The 19,642-nt window shown below is 44.4% G+C and overlaps 1 protein-coding gene across 5 annotated transcripts in view; it reads right to left on the minus strand.

The window, feature by feature from the left end:
- Positions 1-19,642, minus strand: part of LOC133937021 (ral guanine nucleotide dissociation stimulator-like) — a 41,244-nt gene that overhangs the window by 18,112 nt on the left and 3,490 nt on the right. The window contains exon 1 of one of the 5 annotated variants that reach the window (XM_062381366.1): positions 16,131-16,284. The exons of 1 other annotated variant lie outside the window; for it this stretch is intronic. In XM_062381366.1, coding sequence (XP_062237350.1) covers positions 16,131-16,247 — 117 coding nt within the window. In that variant the 5' untranslated portion in view covers positions 16,248-16,284. Of the gene's footprint in view, positions 1-7,247; positions 7,721-12,003; positions 12,298-16,130; positions 16,285-19,642 lie in introns of those variants that run through there. 3 more of the 5 variants (XM_062381367.1, XM_062381365.1, XM_062381364.1) reach the window with 3 other exon arrangements.

Here is a 19,642-nt window from a genome sequence, read left to right on the forward strand (position 1 = left end):
TGACAGGGCGAGGAAAAATTATATCACATGAGCGACTGGATGAATGGATTTACTGTTAATTTATTAATAGTCATTTTAATGACTGTTAATAATAAACCATGGAGCTGACTTGATGCTATTTTCTCTTGTCACACAGTGAACTTTCTAAAAAAAAAATACTGAATCTTCACAATGTAGTTTGGAAAATTGTTTACTTGACCCAATTCTACATTTAACCCTGAAAGAAATGAGTCAGTGCTGAGTTTAATAATCGTTAAAGAAGACGATGTGTAAAAAGCACTGACGCTCATATGTAAACTGTGATGGATGTTGAAAATGACACATTTGGAATAACTTAAATGTTTGCTTTTATTTTGTAATCATTATTATTATTATTACTGATGAGGATGATGGATCAAATTAAAAAGTAAAAGCTCCAAGTTAAGTGTTATTATCCTTCATAGCCTGGAGGAGTGAGTCTGAGAGCTCAGGACTCTTCCTCCTCAGTGTGGTGGCTCCACTGCTCACAAACACAATTTGTGTGTAGTTAGAAAATGTTTATCTCTCACGATAGAAACCTCGCATCTTCATATCTGATGGTTTACAGTCTCTGCAAACACAGCCACCTGGCACAGGGACACACTCAAACAAACACGCACCACGACTAAAGTAAAGCCTGACTAGCGTCCAAATCCCCTCAAGGCCGAGCAGCGCTGTGGGAGCATGTTCGGAGGCATCGGCCAAATCATGACGCTCATCAACAGAAAACACACCTGCTTTGAAAGCTGCCGTCCTAAATGAGCCCACTGAAAGCCCCCGAGAGCTCAGCTCTAAATGTAGATCAGCAGGGAAACTCCCAGTGGAAAGAGAAACCTGCCGGCTAAACAGTCAACGGCTGAACAAAGCCAACAATAGCGCGCATCCATTACAAGCCTGTGGCACAAACCAGCGAGTTCCCCTCGCCGACAATGGGCGCTGAAAACCAGTGAGGACAGAGGACGAGAGCAGGAGCGTAACTCATGAGGCCAAATCCTCAGTTTATCTCCCACTGTCACTGGAGCTGGACAAGAGGCGGTCAAAAATCCAAAGGTTAACCTCCCTCCTCTTTCAAACCCACTGATTGAGACAAACATCTATTTATTTATTCTTTTGCATGAAAATATAAATAATGAATATTGAAATCAAACAGAGAATCAAGACAGAGAATCTACAAAGAAACGGATGTGAATCTCATAGTGATGTTTACAGCTGTGAGCCGATCTGCCGAGTAACTGCTGAGACAGTCCAGCGCTGTAGGAGAGATCAAAGGATCCTCAAAGTCAAGAGGGTGCAACCTCTGGGCACCTTGAATGTCTGTGTTAACTTTCATCCGAGGCTAATTGACATGTGTCAGTCTAAAGTGACACAAAACTAGCTCAAAGCTTACTATATCATTCTGAATCCAAGGAGCAGAAACTCTATTTTTATCTGCGTTGCCTCTTCCAGCGAAAAAAACTTGACATGATCAGTTTTCCTGTGCGACCGAGCTGGGGGAACGGCCTCAGGCCAAAGAACAACTGATTAGATGATGAAGATGACCTCGATCTACATTTCCTGCCATCAGATGACTGTGTTTTTTATTCAGCTGTTACTTCAAATCTTCCAGGCGAGTTCAATATCAAGTAAATTCAACGTGACAGGAGGGATTCAGTGTCACAGAAAGTTGGAGGAAGGTTTGTTTTTGCTCAAGCGCCTTCAAGTCATTTTCCTTCTTCAAGTCAAACACAGTTTGTTCCTATTTTTCACTTTCAATCCTCGGCACAGCAGAGAAGCATAAAGTCTAAATTTAATCCTTGATGTAAGTCTTGGCTTTATGTTCACTTGAACATAAAGTTCTTGAGCTGTTTTCAGACATGTACTAAGGTCTGGACATTTTCCTGAAATCTTCCAGAGGGGCAGAATGCTCGATTCAGCTTCTCCGGACAATTCCTGGACCTTTTCCTGCCCACTAGCGAAATATCCCAGTGAGTCCATGTGGGAACACAGCAGGAAATACAATTTGAATAATAAATCTAATAAACGAATAATGAAATGATCAAACTGGGAGGTTGATTCTGAAGCTTTCAATGTGTGGTTCCTTGATTGCAGCAGACCGGTCTCAGAGGAAGGGATGTGGTTTAAAGCTCCGGAAACGACAAATGAATTACATGTGAGGTTTTTGACGCCAAACTGCTGATCACAAAGTCAAGAATGAACCTCAGAGGCCAAATCAAATAATTAGTTGGCTGCGGCTTTTAAATTATTTGGCAGCTCTTCGTACTAACTTGCTTTTACTTGCTGGAAGATTTTGTATAAATCCTCGATGCAGCCACACAACTGTAATCAACATATTTTATGTAAATAAAATGCTCATATTTGCATATTTTGGATTTGATGTTTTCCCTCCAGGCAGAGTAAAATTTCCAAAATCAAAACCTGAGCTGACTCTGTAAACCAGTGAACTGTCTTTATTCAACTCAAACCTATGACTCTTATCAATCTTCTCATCTAATTTTCCAAAATCAAGCGAATAAGCACGTTTCCAAAATGCTGAGATTTCCAGCCCCCTAACAGTTTCAGATTCGAGGCTCACTCAGAATCTGATTCCATCTCACATATCATATTCTGTGTGGATGAAAAAGAGACAAGAGCCTCTTGTTGTTGTGATTCAGGAAGATTAGAACCCTTCAGATTCGAGTCACAGGGAGAACGAGTCTGATTCAGACACTTGTAGCTGCACCTTTGATTAGAAGCTTACGTTCACATGTCCTGAAAGCTTCTGTGTGTCGGAGCATCCTGGTAATTACACCACAGCAAACACACAGCCGGTTTGAGAGGACTTGTGGAATAGAGTATCTTTCCAGGCATCGAGGACTTCACATTCCTGCTGCCGTACTTGAATCAATGCTAATGCTAAACGAGGACAGATCCCAGATCACCTCCACTCACACTGCATGTCCCGGTGTGACTCCCCCTCCCCCCCCACACGTGTCTCAGACCTGATGATTCCTCATTAGTGTCCACAACAACATTGAAGTCACATTTCTCCAAAGCACAGATTCATACAGTTAAAAATAGATTCGGAGACACTCGGTGGAACCTGCACACAACACAACATATTCCTCTGCTGTCGGGTTCTGTCTGTTTTTGTTAACTGCACATGAGATTATTTCTTCCATGTGGTGAAGCTACAGTGGCACCGTGTTATTATGTCATTCATCTGGGAAGGCTTGTGAGCTTGGCTGGGTCCCAGTGAGCAGCACCGAGGACAAGCAGACCATGATAGAGAGAGAGAGCTCCGGTTACAGTCTGTTCACTTCATTACCGCTCTGGGCACAGATATCTTCTCAAACCAGAGCAGAAGGAGTTTGTCTTTCACAGACAGGATGAAGAACGCAGCAGGAGATTGTTGGAGTAAGACTCTTTCACAATAGAGTGCAGCTCGGGGCCACAGGGTTTTGTCCAAACTCGTCTGAGGCCAATGTTTTACAGTGTAAGGAAATCTAGATGACAGCCCAGCCAATGGGAACAAACCTGACCTGACACTAGAGTTCACAGAAACAAATTTGTCCTAAAAACACAATTTCCAGTTTCTGTCGTCAACACATCGACCCGCTCGCTGTAAGTTTCCAGACATTTTCCTGCTGTATTCTCACATGGACTCACGTGGGAAAAGCTCTAGATACCGTCCAGAGCAACTGACACACATACAGCCTCTTTTAAGGAAAATGCCCAGACTTTGGTGCATGTCCGGAAGCAGTTTAAACATTAAGGGAACAGGAAAAGTTCAAGAAAAGTTCAGACAGTCAGTCTCAGTGTGGTCTTCATCCTGTCAGGACTCTTCTGGAGACGGTTCTTTACGACCCTGGCTGTGTGTGTTGGGTTACTCGCCTCCCTGATGGGATTATACGCTGGATAAGAATCTGAATATCTGAAGTGCCTCAAACGTGAAGCCTGAAGGTGAGCAGAACCCACAGGGACAATCGAAGCTCTAACAGTGTTGAACTGAACTGACGTCCAGGCCTCGTTAGACGTCCTCAGCTCTCGATTAAAACTGATTTGTGACTGAATGAGCAGTTTTCTGAGTTGCACTGACTTATGTTTGAGGCCTCCTGAGTGTTTTCTGCAGGTCTGGCCTCTAATCCCGCAGGTTGGGACTGGACTGTGCCACATATAGAGAGCTCCCACAGCTCCGCTCCTGTTCCTAGCCGGAATCTGCTGGTCTGTAAACAGTTAATTCCCTGACTGCAGTTTTTCTACATCTATATGTCAGTGCTGTGAACTTGGCTCCCATTAGAGTGATTACTGTGGGAGTGCTTAGTTACATAAAATCAAACAAAACATGCAGTATTGAAAAAAGAGGCTTAATCACATGTTATTCAAACAGCTCAGTTGCACACCACCCACTCTTCTTCACCATGAAACCCAACTGCAATCAATCAATCAATCAACCAATCAATTCTGAGCCAACTGCTTCCTCTAGTTTGGATCTGAAAAGTTTAATCTTCGATCCAACAGGTTCAGATCACGTTCACTCTATAGCTAGAACTTCAACTCACCAGAGGAGCCCTGACACAGGGTCATGAGCCCTTCACTGGATTATTATCAAATTATCCTGATTCATGAGCTGTCGTCAGGTTTCAGCAGCGATTCACTGATCTCACGCTCACCTCAGATGTTTTGTCATGTAGAACACCAACAGAAACAAGTGTGGAGACTAGTGAACGCAGAATTAACTGGAGCAGCTGATGGTTGTGTCTGTCAGAAGTCTAACACACCAGTAACTTGACCTCTGTTTCAAAGACACTTGATCCTCTCAGCTGCAGGATGTGATACAGTACGTACAGACTGACGCTGCTGCTGCTGTCGATCTCAAATAAAAACTATAATAGTTAGAATATACCTCGCCTCTGTCGTCTCAATCTCCACCTCATCGTGTTTGTCTGTTGCGATGACGTTGTCTTGTTTTAGCTTGGGCGTTACACATGTGTTGATAACGTGCAGTGACGCCAGAGAGGGATGAAAGAGTGCAGCACAACAATGTTCATATTTCAAGAACTAAAAACTGCTCATAGTTTAAATAGTTCAAAGTTTATTTAGTATTTTTGTAGTTTTTAAATTTAAACACAATTTCTGGACTTTTATAACTTATTCAGGTTTATTGACTGATTGAAACTTCTAGCTTAAGTTGTAAAGACTTTAGAGATATGAAGCGTTTAAAGAGTCTCCGTTAAACGACAGGACAGGAAGTACAAAAACCAATGTGGACACTGGAGGACGATTTCTACTGCAGAGTTCAGAGTCAACATGGAGCCAGAGAGATCAACAAATGACCTGAACCTGAACCAGTCCTCCTCTGTGACGCATACGTTCTGTAACCAAACCTCAGCATCAAATCACGCCTGTGTACCGAGGAGAAGAAAGGCCGCGATTGTGGAGGAAAGCTCTCGGCCTCTGCAGGAGGGGGATTAGGCATTAGGTAATTGTGTTAGAGGGGAGGATTAGATCAGAGCGAAGAGACGAAGCAGAGCAGGTTAGCTGGAGACGAGAGAGCGCGCCGCTGAACCCCCCCACACACACACACAGGTTTTAATAAGAGGCCACATAACATATTAGACTGTCTGCCGTCTCTCTAGGACAGAGGACATCAAGTTGTCTCAATGCGGTACCAGCTAAGACGGTGTCCTCATCCAATCCTGGGCCTTACATAAGAGCAGTAAACACCCTCCTCCCTCCTTCTCTGATCGATGTACAGGATGTAAACCAGGTAGCGCTGGAGAACGTTACACTTAATCCACACAAATGGGCCTTTTATACAGTTTATAACTGTGAAACTGCTGCTACGGGTTACGGGTGTTTTGGTCAGGACGAGAGTGAAACACACTTAACTGCCACAGATAAACACATTCATCTCTATACCTTGTTGTCATTAGTGCTGAATATTTACATAACTTTGTGAATTATATCATCTGAATGGGATTTTCTGCTCCACAGAGACGTCCCAAAAACAACTACAAGCACAGACAGTACAGACCTCAGATCTGAATCTGAAGTAGACTTGAATCAACTGACGGAAGCTGAATATGTGAAATTGGGGTTTTACAAAATGAGATGTGATTATTTTACCTTGTTTGGACTAAATAAATAATCGATAAATAGAGAACTTACTATTGTACATATACAAAATATGCACAATATAAGTACTAGCACTCACACAATGAACCCGTCGAGCTGAAACGTGTGGAATCGGCAGAAAATGTACTGTGAACTTTTTGTAATAGTCAATTCTTCATTTTAGAGCTTTTCATGATTAAATATGTTTGTACCAAGCAATGACATTTTTTTTATCTATTGATATATGAAAAACAAGCATTCCATTGAAGTCACAAAGAGAAAAATCTTTGTAATAACATGTAGTGCTCTGAAAAAGCTACAGACTATTCTTAAAGATCATTAAATTGAACGTTATTGTACATTTGACTTGTCTGAGTGAAAACTGTACTGGGACCGTTTCAGTTTCTGAATCGAACGGGATGAACACAACCTGAGAAAAAAAGCAAGTCATCCTGGACCAGTTCTCCTGTGGCACCGTGTGGGGAGTGTCACTACAGCCACATCACATTTCTCTCCATATGACTGAGAACGTATTTGAACTCTTTGAGCCCATCATGACACAGATAAATGCTCCGTACTTTCCAGCCACTCAGCAACTGTACAGTGATAAGCTGTTTAATCAGCACGATTATAATAAGACGGTTTATAAAGACAGGATTAGAGTCTGTCTTTGTGTCTGATTCGATTATAAATACACGTGAAGTCATTTCATGTGTATTTTTGACACACACACACACACACACACACACACACACACACACACACACACACACACACACACAGATGATTATAAGATGGTGAAATGTGTATTAAAGTGTCCAGTCTTTCTAAAAGCATCTCACAATGTGGATTTTCTTATTTAAGTTAATTCTCAAACAATTCAATTAAACTAAATTTAATCTAAATTTTTGAATGAAAATTTTCTCATGAGCTGCGGATCAACTCAAAACCAATCCCCCTGGACCCTCCACCCAGTCCTGGATCCTCCACCCAGTCCTGGATCGTCCACCCAGTCCTGGAACCATCACAACAAACCGCACCAGCTAACGGACCTGGGACAACTCTCCTCCCCGCCTCTCCTCCACCAGCCTCCAGCCCCGGGCCCTGCCACCTCCCCCGGGCCTCCTCCTCCTCACCTCCAGCAGCGGCAGGTCCGGGTCCAGATGGGTGAAGCTGTGCAGGACCACCGGGCTGCGGTCCTCCACCACCTCCAGCCTCACCCCGTCCCAAATGCTCCGGACCTTCCAGGACGAGTCGAACATCTCCGGCAGAGGACCCGGCTCGGTTTGCATCCCCGGGAAAGAGACCATGGATGCCCTGCGGAGCCCCGGGCGTCGGTCACGGCGGTGGTGGGGACATGTCCCCGGTGTATGTGGGTGTTTGTCCCTGGCAGGGTGAGCACTGATCCCCGGTTGAGGAGGAGGAGGAGGAGGAGGAGGAGGAGGCGCTGCTCGGAGCTCCTCCACTGTCATCTCCGGTGCAGCTAAACCCCGCCCCCAGCGCGCTGCTGCCTTCAAGGCCCTGGGACATATAAGCACCCGAGGGAACGCCGCAGGACTGAAGGGATGAATTACCCAAAATTGAAGATTCCCTCATTATGTTTTCACCACTATAAAGCAGCGTTGCAGCCGAAGGCAATACAATTGAACGCAATGGCGAGCACTTCTTCAAACGTACAAAAAATAATAGAAAACACATACAATGCCTCCATGCTACTCCTGTGGGTTCATCCAAATGTCCGCAAGCCCCAAAATATTCACATTCGACAGTAAACATCATAAGGTCTGTATCTATATCACACTGTTTATCACAAAGACTTTCTTATGTTCTCCAACAAGGACTGTGCTGTGTGATAGGTCATCATTGACAAATGTACGAGATGTCCCTGAAGGCAGCGTTAAACTCCTCCAGCCTGACGTAATGCCTCTGGGAAATGACGATGGGAGTGTGTGTTTGTGTTCTCACTATGGCAGCGCACAGACACACAAACACACACACACACACACACACACACACAAACACCACACACACACGCAGAATATAATATCATAATGCTGCAATCTGCTAGATTCCTTAAAATAGTCTTGATAATGATAATCATAACGCAACATATATTTTATAATACAGTACAACACTCAATAGTTTTTATCTTACCTCTGCACTTTGAAAAGGGTATTTTGACATTAAGGAATTACTTATAATATCCAAATAGGACCACAAGTAATCATTATGTTATCTATCAATTAATCTACAGATTTTAGAATGTAGGACAAGATGGAGAATATTCCATAGATCAATTGTTTACTTTAAAAGTCATAATACGTTTAACGCACAGTGGAAAAACCCTGAGATTAATTATTTACTAATATATAAAAACTAAGAAGGGAAGAAAATCCTCATATTTTTGAAAGCTGGAATAAGACCCGGAAAATGTGTGACCCGGTTAACTGATAATCAAAACTGCTGCTAAATAAATAATGATAAAATAATCATCGGTAAATCAATGGTGAAAATAATAATTTAACTCGAAGTTGCATAAAAACTCTCCCTGCACCTGAAACACAGCCAGCTCCAGCAAAAACCTTAAATTACTCAAGCAAATGGGTGGAAATTGCTTTTCAACATTGAACTGCAGCTTTAAGATTTTCAACACCACAAAATTAAACCATTTAAATTCAAAATATTTAAGTCCAGCACCTGAACTATTCTTCATTAAGGCCCAGCTTCACTGATCTTTATTTGGATTTTTTGATGCCTTCACTGTCAGATCACAACTGGAGCCTCTGTGGATCTGACATCCAACACTGCCCCCTACTGGTAAAGGTCAAGAACAGACGTCAGATCCAAGACACCATCAGTCGTCTTAATACGTTTCCCGGACGAGCTTTTTGAAAGAGAACTAACTCAGATGAATTCAGCTCGTTCTGGACGTGCAGCAGTTATGTCAACAATAGAGACAAACACAACAAACCTGCAGCCTCATGTTTCACAGATAATTAATGCTGAACTTGAATTAATGATATTTATTTGAGAGACGTTGTCGGAGGAGGACGACAGCCAGAACCGGTGAGACCGTGATTAAGAAAAGTTAAAGAAAAACATCTGCTGCACCAGCTGAGTCCAACTGCAAACATGTCCGACCTCAGCGGCCCCTCTCGCCACTGAGCTGCTGCGAGTTATAACTCACATAACTCTGCAGCTGCAGGACGAGAACCACAGACTGTGGGTGAGACACAAAGAAGAGGAGGAGGAGGAGAGCGGCAGAGGATCAATACGGGGTTTTCACGCCTGATACAGACTCTGATAGACCTTTAACTAAAGTTCATGTCTAACATCCTTTGAAACATTAGAGAAACAGTCCAGTAAAGCTGATCAGTCCCGAGCAGCAGCTCCTTTGTTAATATCCTTCTTCCTGAGTCCGAGAATTCTCTGAGAGCTCGGAGCGGACGTCCAACTTTTCGTCTGCTTAGATTTAACTGAAGCACTTCTTCCATCTGCTGGAAATCAATACCAGAGGAAGTTGTTGTGCTGCTGCTGCCGTGGCTCTGGCTCAGACTGACGCGCCGGCATGTTTTACTATTCCCCGAGGAGGGTGATGCCGAGAGGCCGCCCTGACTCTCTCTCAAACACAACACAAAGAAACACGGGCTCCTACGCAGATTCAAGCACAAAATACTACGCAGCCGCACAAATTAAGAAGTCAGCCACACCAACGAGTCTGGAAGACGTGGAGGAAGAGGAGGAGGAGGAGGAGGAGGAGGAGGAGGAGGAGGAGGAGGAGGAGGAGGAGGAAGAGGGAGCCTTGTTCGACGGCAACAATCAGAAGTGGCACAACATCTCAGAGCAGTGAAATCTGCAAGATATCTGACTCCAGATGACACCGAGCCAGGCAGAAGGTTTAACTTCTGCAAAACTCTTGTCAGGATGCCATTTAGCAAGGCACCCCCCCCCCCCCCCCCAGTGGAGGCCAACAGGGGCCGGCAGTGGAGGCTTGTTGCTGTGCTGAGCCTGTGCCAGACGCTCGATGTTCCCCAGACAATAAATCTGTAACAAATAAAGGCCGAGCAGAACTCCAGGCGTGAACAGAGTACCGAGTTACAAAACAGAAAAAAGAACCAGGCAAATAAAATGAGAATAAACTGATTTTAAAGCCGACGTAAGAACAAAAGTCAGTCCAAGAAAATCAATCAAATTTTTAAATCAATTAAACTTCACTGACATAAGTACAAGTAATATCTATATCCAAGAGTTGCCAAACAATTTGGATGCATTGGAATGTAAACAATAAGATCTGAGTTTTACAGTTTAAAGCTGCACTGGTTAAAATGACGAAATCAAATGTTAAAGGAAACTCAACTCTACAGAACCTTTTAGCCTCTTTCAGCCCATTGTCTTGGTTTTACCTAGATGCTCAGCTCACATAAACCATAACCAGTAAAGACTGATGGACGCTTCCACTTCCTCCTACTATCCAGAAACTATGCCACTAAGCGTTGCCATCTTTCGACGCATCCTTCCAACCCCGAACAAAGTAGGCAGCCAGCTGGTGGATCCTTCCCAGAACGGCATATCCCATGATTCACTGCGCTTCAGTGACAGTTTCCCAACAGGAAATGGCGGCAAAATGCGAGGCAAAGACGACAAGAGAATACATTTTTAGCCGAACAGCTAACGGTACAAATGTTTTAAATAAGTCCAGACCATCTCCCTTCGGTTCGGCCGACACGATGCCACTGGCGCCGGCTGAGGAGACCGCGTCCTCTGCAGGATGAGCTCACTGAATTGAGTCACAGCTTTTGGCTTCACTTTGGGAGCCAACATGTCGTCCATCTTTGTTTGCTCTCTTTGTTTTCGCTACCTGCAAACAGCCAGAGAGCAGCAGAAGCAGCACAGAGGCAAAGTAAGCTCAACGTTTAGAGAACATTTTCTGTTCGTCCCCTTTGACACCAGCGGAGGCTGCCTGCGGCTGATTGCCTCGGCCAGGCGACAGCTCATCAAGATGATTGACAGGTGCTGGGGTGACATAACCTGACCGGCTGAGTGGGAGGAAGGAGGTAAGAATAACACATTTCATAAATCCTCAGGAAGAAACTACTCTCTGAAGCCAGACATCCTGAAGAACTTGATCATTTCTATCCGAACAGAGACCTTCACCCGACTACATCCCCTCCTGTCAGAAGATTTGATTGGACAGCATCATCAGGGGCTTGTTTTATATTTCAAAAACCACTCAGTTGGGTATTGTTTCTCACGGCTACTGAGTTTTAAATCTCTTGGTCGGAGCAGGTAGGAAGTGGACAGAGGAGAGGCTGGCGCCCGGCGCTTCCTGCTGTCTCAGTTTGACAGCTCCTAACAGAGCAGGCTGTCCAGGTCAGACCTCACGTCCCGAAGAAGCACTGAAGTCACGGTTAATGGGATCAGATTATAGTCGGTGAACCATCGACTCTTTCATTTCAAATGCAGGGATCTATATCCACTGCAGACAAGACACAGTGCGACGCAGGACTTTGTGCATATTCACAGGTTGCTCACTCAAGACCTCACCTGAATCCTGTTTTTAACAGATCTCTGAGTCAGGTTTGTGTTGGAACAAGTTATAAGAAACAACACTGGGCAGGTCAAAGTCAAGTCTGAAGAAAATGAGTCATCTATTCATTTCTAACTTATACGTATGTTTGGAAAGGTGCTATATCAAGAGAGTTCATAATAATTATCATCATTATTATCAAAACAGGGGATAAGTGGTATCAATACCAGAGACTGTGACCTGACATGCCGGACGACCAGAAACTCTTGTGACACAGATCCAAAGTCCAACGCGTCTATAAACCACAAGCAGCTCAGTCTCTCTACAGTCAGACTCGTGTGGGAGAAAACATGAGTGGATCCAACCTGTCTGTCTTCTTCTCTCCTCGCTGTCTGGTAACAATCCTCGCCGTCCCAGCAGGCACTTGTCCGGACCAGCAGTCCACAGGCCCACATGCTTGTTTCACTGAGCCACCAGAAAGCTCGGGATCCAAACCGTCCTCGCGCGCTCGCTCCCACCCCCCTCGTCACAGATTGGCCGAACCTCCGGCAGTGCTCTGCTCCAACGTGTTTACTCTACCAGCTGTGTCAACAACCCCAGGACCGACACTGGAAAAAGTTATCTTGCGAAGGAGAATAAAGAAAGTAGGTCTCTTCATGTCTGTCAGAGGTGAAGTGAATCGACTCAGGAATAACAACAAGAAGAAACCTGGCGAAGCTGGAACTGAAAATGAAAGTTAAAGACGCCGGGGAATTCAAAAAACTTCCCCGGTTGTCAACAGATGGGAATTAACCTCCTCAGGCTCATCAGTGGTTGGACACTGAAGTGAAACCATTCACTGTCAAATAAAAAAGTAAAATGTTTCTCATCTGGATGTAATTCTGCACTTGATTTATCCATTAATAAAAAACATACACTTCTTGCGGCCTGGCTACAACAGTTATTAAAAAGATTAATTCATTTCAGCTTTAGTTAATGCTGTCTGAATTACTTTGTGGATATTTTTAAATTACCAGCGACAAAAGGAAACACACCAAACAATTCAGAAAACACAAACTCTACTGAGGAATGAAACAAACTGCAGGTTGGTTTCCTGTGAGGCTGAAAGGGAATTATGTTTTTTTGTGTTGTTTATGTGTAGATTTCTTTTCTTGTTACTTCTCTGATTATTTTCTCATTTCTGTTTATTATGTGTTTCCTTTAGTTGCGTTGGCTTCTTTCTTCCCTCTTCCTGTTTTCTGAGGATTTCCTTTTGCAGTTCACAACGTGCGGTTGAGGCAGATTTCTTAAAACTGAATTAAATAATGTTTTTCCTCCTCTTTTCTAAACTGCACAGCTCAGTGTCGGCCTGCATCTGATTTTAATATGATCAAAAGTAAAGGATGGCAGCTGAGAAAGTCATTCTGTGGATGAAATCTTGTAGATGATGACATTGGATTAAAATGTGTGTTTAATACTTCACAATGACGTCAGTGCCTTTTTAACGTTTCAGAGTTTATGTGCACGTCGCTGCTGATTGGACAACAACCATCGACACACCCACAATGCAAGAGAAAATCGTATTTCGAAGCCTGTTGCACAGTTTGGACCAAACATGTCGCTCAACACGGTGGAGAACGTTTTTGAGATCGAACGTGCTCCTCCACTTTTGCCAGCCTGTCCTCAGTCCCCCCCCCGCACACAAACCTGAGTCATCGTCCCTCTGCCAGTTTGTCCACTGATGTCTCTGTCCTCCCTCCTGGCTGTTTATTCTGTCTGGCTTGTTTGTTTGACCCTCGTCTGACCTTTCTGGACTCTGGCCTGTCTGCTCATGTCCCTTTGGACCTGGTTGGTTCTGACGGCTTCATAAAAACCGAGTGAGGAACCAGTGCATTTCCTGCCTGGAAACTAAAACCTTTATTTAAGCAGAGGGAACGAGTCTAACTGTCCATTAGATTAATAACTGAAATATGACTGAAATGTTCCTTTCACCAGGTCTCACTTCTTTTAATTCCACTGACACAACTTATCATTTATTAAAAACTGTCTCACTGTTTTATTTCTCTTAGACAAAGTGGTTGACACGAGTCATGAAGGTCACAGTGAACATTATCAACCAGTCTGCAGACATCCATTCATTTCCTTAAGAGCCGGCCGACAGTCACTCTGACTTCTGTTTAATTTCCTCTTAACTTTTCCTCTTCTTGTCGGGAGCAGGTGGTTGTGCTGTTACTTGCCAAACACTTCAGTCATCATTGTGTTTACAATATAATAATACACCCTCTGAGTGGTTGCTTCAGCCCCCCCCTGCACCAACATGAAAGGGGATCTCACCTCATTCTGAAACCATTTGAAACATTTCATAACTTGGTTCCGCTTTTTACAAGCAAACTATGACAAAATCTTGCTTCTATTGTTTACTATTGTTATGAATCGTGTGGCACGCTCTGTTCATGACGCATCCTTGGTTACGACGTTTCACTGAAAGGGGGGGGCCGGATCACTGGGTGGCACTGAGGTTCCCACAGACCTCAATGGAACCAGTTCAAGGACCAGAGCTGACATACAGGAAAAGGCTTGAATGACTCACTATCAGAAAGTACAGAGTTGGTCTGGGGGCTGAATACAAAGGCAGTGAGTCTCATGCATATTAACAAAATAGTCACGTTTCCAATTAACTATAGCACTGGTTTTGCTCATATTTGCAGAAAATGGATGCACATTTCCATCCTCCACTGTTTATTTTGGGGGGAGGTTCATTATAAACAGCTGGTGGCGCCAATTCTTAAGTCAGGTGCGATCGAACTGCTGCAGAAGAAGAAGACACAACAGGAGGATGGGCTGTGTCACTGTATAGTGAGTTTGCCATCTACCATCATGCATTGCGCTCGCGGCGGAGATACAAGAGAATGTACAAGTAAATACGAGCAGAGCATCACAGCACAAATTGTGGGATACAAGTTGCAACATGTCGCATTTTGTTTTTATCATTATAGACACTTTCCTGCAATATTTATACGAGTAAACAGTAAGTTGTTTTCCAGTTGTGTGCGAGTGTGTTGCCCTTCAGCTAAACACAATCAGCTGTCACAGCCGACAGACACATAGAGACAGGATGAGTGCGATACTTCATCCACCTCTCACACAGCGGAGCATCAAATAGAATCTAATATTATAGTTGGAGTACATGACACATGTCACATGACAATATAACCAGCTCAGAACAAAGTGAACGAGTGGCTGGAACACGACAATCAGGCGGGAGAAACCATTTCTTTGTGGAGCTGCCTTTGAGCATCATTTATCTATTGATTAATCACAGAATGAGTTGAGGCAGCAACACAGTTGTGTCAAATTATGATTTGAAATTATGAGATGTGCCTGTTGTCACATTCAGACTCTGATAAAAGCTGAGCCGCTCAGCGAGGACGCCAGAAAACAGCAGAAGTCATGAATTAAAAGTTCCAAAAAGTATCAACTATAAAAGAATCGTTTAAAAGAAAGAAAACACGTCGGTCCCGGATGAGGAGCCTCTGAGGGTTTGATATCAGGATGTGACCAGGAAACAATACCAGCCTCTAAACTCCCTTATCTTCGTTAATCAAGTGTTCGCCCACCACAGCAGAGGACGTGTCTTCGTCTCTGCCACAGACCGACACAGGACCACGTTCATTAGGCGCCGCGGGATTAATCCAGACACGTCCAAACATGTCAAAATATCAGAGGACACAGGCACCTCTGCAGGGAGACGGTTGCCTGGGGGGGGGGGGGGTTGTAGTGGCAATTTGGCACAAAGATACACAACTGTCGCGTTCACACAAGAGCTGCATATTACAGAACAATAACCACCTGAGGACAAACAGTCATTGCGAGATGATGAACCGCAGGAAATGAAAACAACACGGGTTTTAAATCTGTGACCTGCAGATCCGACCTCGTTTCCAGATGTGTTGTTACTGAGTCATGTGACCTTCGTTTACTGAAACCTAATTGGCCAGAGGTGCGAAAGTAAACAAACACAACCAACTTCAGAACAGAGAATAATCAATTACATTTTGCTTGTATGGCCCACATTCATATTCACAAATCACAATTTGCCTCGCAGGGTTAATGTGAAGAGCTATCAGCTGGGATCATTGTTTCCATACACACACACAAACACACACACACACACACACACACACACACACACTATGTCCTAATGTACTCTGCTGTAAACAGTACGTCACACATGAGAGCACAAAAACACGACTAGACATATTCACATTTACAGATAGAAATAGGCACACACAAACACACACACACAATGAAACACACTTGCACTCACACAAACATGCAATTACATTTAAATATATGTATGCAGACAGAAGTGCACATGCAGCTACACACACACACACTGTATGCATACACAGAAACATATAATAAAGCACCTGCAGCCATGCATACACAACATGTTTGAACATGTAAACACACACACACACACACACACACACACAATGGTGTTGGAGCTCACCAGGTCGTCCAGGATTGTGACGGGGAAATCGAACATGCACATCTTGACGGGCTGAGCGAGGGCTCTGTGCAGGCTGAACAGAGACTTGGTTTCCATGCTGCACACTGAAGGCAGCATGCAGCCGCTAGTCCACCGCTCCAATGAAACATCCAATGAAAAATAAATAAAAATAACTCAAGATGGAACTCAGCAGTCCTGCTGCTCGCTCGCTCGTTATTCCCTCTCACTGAAGACGGAGACAGAAAGAGAAACCCCTCCACCTCCTTCCTCCTCCTCCTCCACCTCCTTCCTCCTCCTCCTCCTCCTCTTCCCAACAACCCTGCACTCCCCTTGTTCCCCTCCCTCCTTCTTCCTCTCCTCGTCTTTCCTCCTCGCCCACCGGGGACCGTCCTAACTGTCGGCAGCTGCTCTCTTGTCTCTCCGTCTTCTGGAGGTATCGCCCCCACGGCTCAGGAGCACTCAGCTGTTTTGCCACGACCGCAGTGGGTTTGCTTTTCTCTCGGCTCTGCGACGCTCAGACTCGAAGGCTCAGAATCGAATGCTCAGACTCATGCGTCTGCCAGAAGGAGGGAGGAAAGGGAAATCTGGCCGAATGCAATGAAGCAGGTACACAGGGGGGTTCTGAGTTTCCGTCTGACTCTCTTCTGCTTCATTATGCTGCAGCGATTTAATCAAGGGAGAGGGAGAGACTGTCTGTGGGAGCCCATTAAAGATGAAACAGGGCGACCGGGTCTCACGTATGAATCTCTCCCCTCTCCTCACTGCTGCTGATAAATGTGAGGACACTTCTGGCAGGTTACCAGCCCTCATCTGAATATTGTTCTGTGTTCTTTCTCTTTCTGGTCGAGCCGTCACACTCAGAGACCACCTGTCAGTCACATTCAGGATTTTGGAAGGAAACACTGGTTCTCCATCTCTTGAGTTTCTTTCCTCTGGTGCGTTATAAAGGTTTTTGTCAATGTAAAAGTTCCACTAATTTGAAAAGCAGAGTGTGCAAACAGAAAAGCCTGAAAACACCTCATCAGCAGTCTGGACGTCTGACATCACGATGACCCACATTTGCTTTTAATGCACGCCACCACTTCACTCATTCACCTGCATTGATTTATCAGGGGCTTCAAAATCAATATTGATACCCACATCCCTCATTTTTGTTTACTATTTCAAATGAGTCAAAACTTATGTCATTGTAGTGCTGCATTGATTCTCTCTCTCTCTCTCTCTCAAAAACATCATTTGTTCTTTTTGCACAGAGCTATCAGGCAGTGACGTCTGACACTGATGATTTTGCAGCCACTTGCGTAAAAGTGTAAACCAGAGACTGTAACTGGAGATGGTGACTACGTCTCTTCCTCCCACTATTCAGAGGCCAAGCTGAGATATGTTGGATACAAACATCATCTTGTGCCGAGCTCATCATTTGGTGTCAGACTCCGGGGCTGTAGGGATCACATCCCCTGAATATAAACGCTATCGTCTCGACTGTCATGCTCAACCAATCACAAGTCAGTCTCAGCTGTCAATCATGACCTTTCACTCTTGTTTTTGTATCCTCAAATAACAAATAAACACACGTGACCACTTGAACAAACATCTGTGTGTAGCTGAGGGATCTCCAGTACAACTGATCTGGACTCCACCGGCAATTTGTCTTCATCTCCTTGCCACCAGAATTTGAAGGCTCCTGTTGTTGTACATTATGTAGGTCACATGCTTTTACCCCAAATGACAGAGACGGTGATAGAAAGGAAGTAAGTGTGTTTTGACCTGAATAATAAGGTCTCCTCTGGGCTGACAGACGTGTCTGTAGTTTGTCTTTAAAAGCCTCTGTGGGGTTTTGCCTTATCGCACCAATCTAACAAGTCTGCCTTTTGTGTTTGACATTTGGGCTTTTGTGTTTCATCATCTTGCAAATGTAGAAGAACTAAACCCATTTCAGAGTAAACATCCACGCTGTGTAATCATTAACTGTGTCTTTTGGGGGACATACTCTCCAAAATAACACAGAAGGATCCGGCTAAATACACAAAGAGCACAGTGCTCTGTCATTCCTCGTTTGAAAAGCTTTCTCTCACTCGTCTAATGTTTATATATTTACAGTCTAAACATCTCAAGTCTGAGCCTGTAGTCCCGAGGAATTCAAACAGGAAACCAAGGCATAACTCAGCCCTGATTCACATGCAAATGATGTTCGACGTGTGTTAAAGTGCAGCGGGCGAGCGAGGATGAAGTGCTGCTGCCTGTGAAAGGCAGAGACAGTGGGGGAAGACGAGCGAGGCTGAAGGAGAGCGAGCGAGCGGGTCTGGAACACCACTGGGAACTGCTTTCAGATGCAGAGGCCGTCCCACGGCTGAATACTGTAGGAGAGCGGTCGCCATGGAAACAGGGAGGAAAAGCCGGCTCTTCATAGGGCTAAATAATAAGACCCCCCCCCCCCCTTCTTCTCCTCCTCTTCCTCTCCTCCTCCTCCCTCCTCTACAGATGCCAAGCCAGGACAGGAAGCCAGACTGTAACCCGCAGGTTGGCTTCCTGTGGACTCAGACAATAGCAGGACGGGGGGGGGTTGCAGATACACAAGACGTCTGAGACACGTGACTGCAAACTGTAAACATGTCATTGCAGCTGTCACTCATCTTCTTCTCTGCTTATGAGCTCATTAAAGACACTTTGATGATGTGACTGCACGTCCAAAACAACTCACAACTCACAACTCACTACTCACTACTCACTACTCACAACTCACAACTCACAACTCACAACTCACAGCTCAACAGGCAGCAGGGGAAAGAGTCCAATCTGACAATCAGCCACAGGAAGCTGCAGCCGTGTTGTATCTGGTATGATCAACACGAGGCTCCAGATTCAGTGCATTCACTCAGAGAATCACAATATTCGACAAACAATCGTTTTCAGAATCTGTTCGACCGTGCAGTTCTGTGTTTGCCAAACCTCAGATTTTATCTTGTGTGTTCGACAGCACAGCTGGTTTCTTTTGTTCCATCGGAACGCAGCGTTCGGTGGAGAAACCCCCCTCAGAGTTTAAAAGGTCAAAAGTTTTAAGTTTTAAAACCCAGTGTGAGATACATCCTCAGTGTTCTTTACTTCTGCTCTGTTGCTAAATGGACTGAAGATATTATCATGTTGTTAAAGTTGCTTTAAGTAATAATGGGGTCAGTTGTTTTCATCAACCTGAAGAGAATTAGGGCTTTATGGAGAGTTTCAGCTCATAGTTCCCAACCCTGTCTGCAGCAAAGACACAGTTAAAGAGCAGCTGGTGAACATGGTGGCACGTCTAACTGCTAAAGAGCAAAGATAATTTCCCTCTGTGTTTGGTGAACAAAGAGAGAGAGTGGATATTTGCTTCCCACAGAGACATTGCTATTACATGTATTTTAAAGCGTGTGATCCAATGAGGTGAGATTTTAATCTAATCTCCAACATGAAATATGATTAATCTGTAGGTGATTCCCCTCTGATCAGGAGTCATGTGTTGTGTTTCAGAGCAGATTTCA

The sequence above is a fragment of the Platichthys flesus genome, chromosome 3 (assembly GCF_949316205.1).
Source record: "Platichthys flesus chromosome 3, fPlaFle2.1, whole genome shotgun sequence".
In the NCBI taxonomy this organism is placed as follows: Eukaryota; Metazoa; Chordata; class Actinopteri; order Pleuronectiformes; family Pleuronectidae; genus Platichthys; species Platichthys flesus.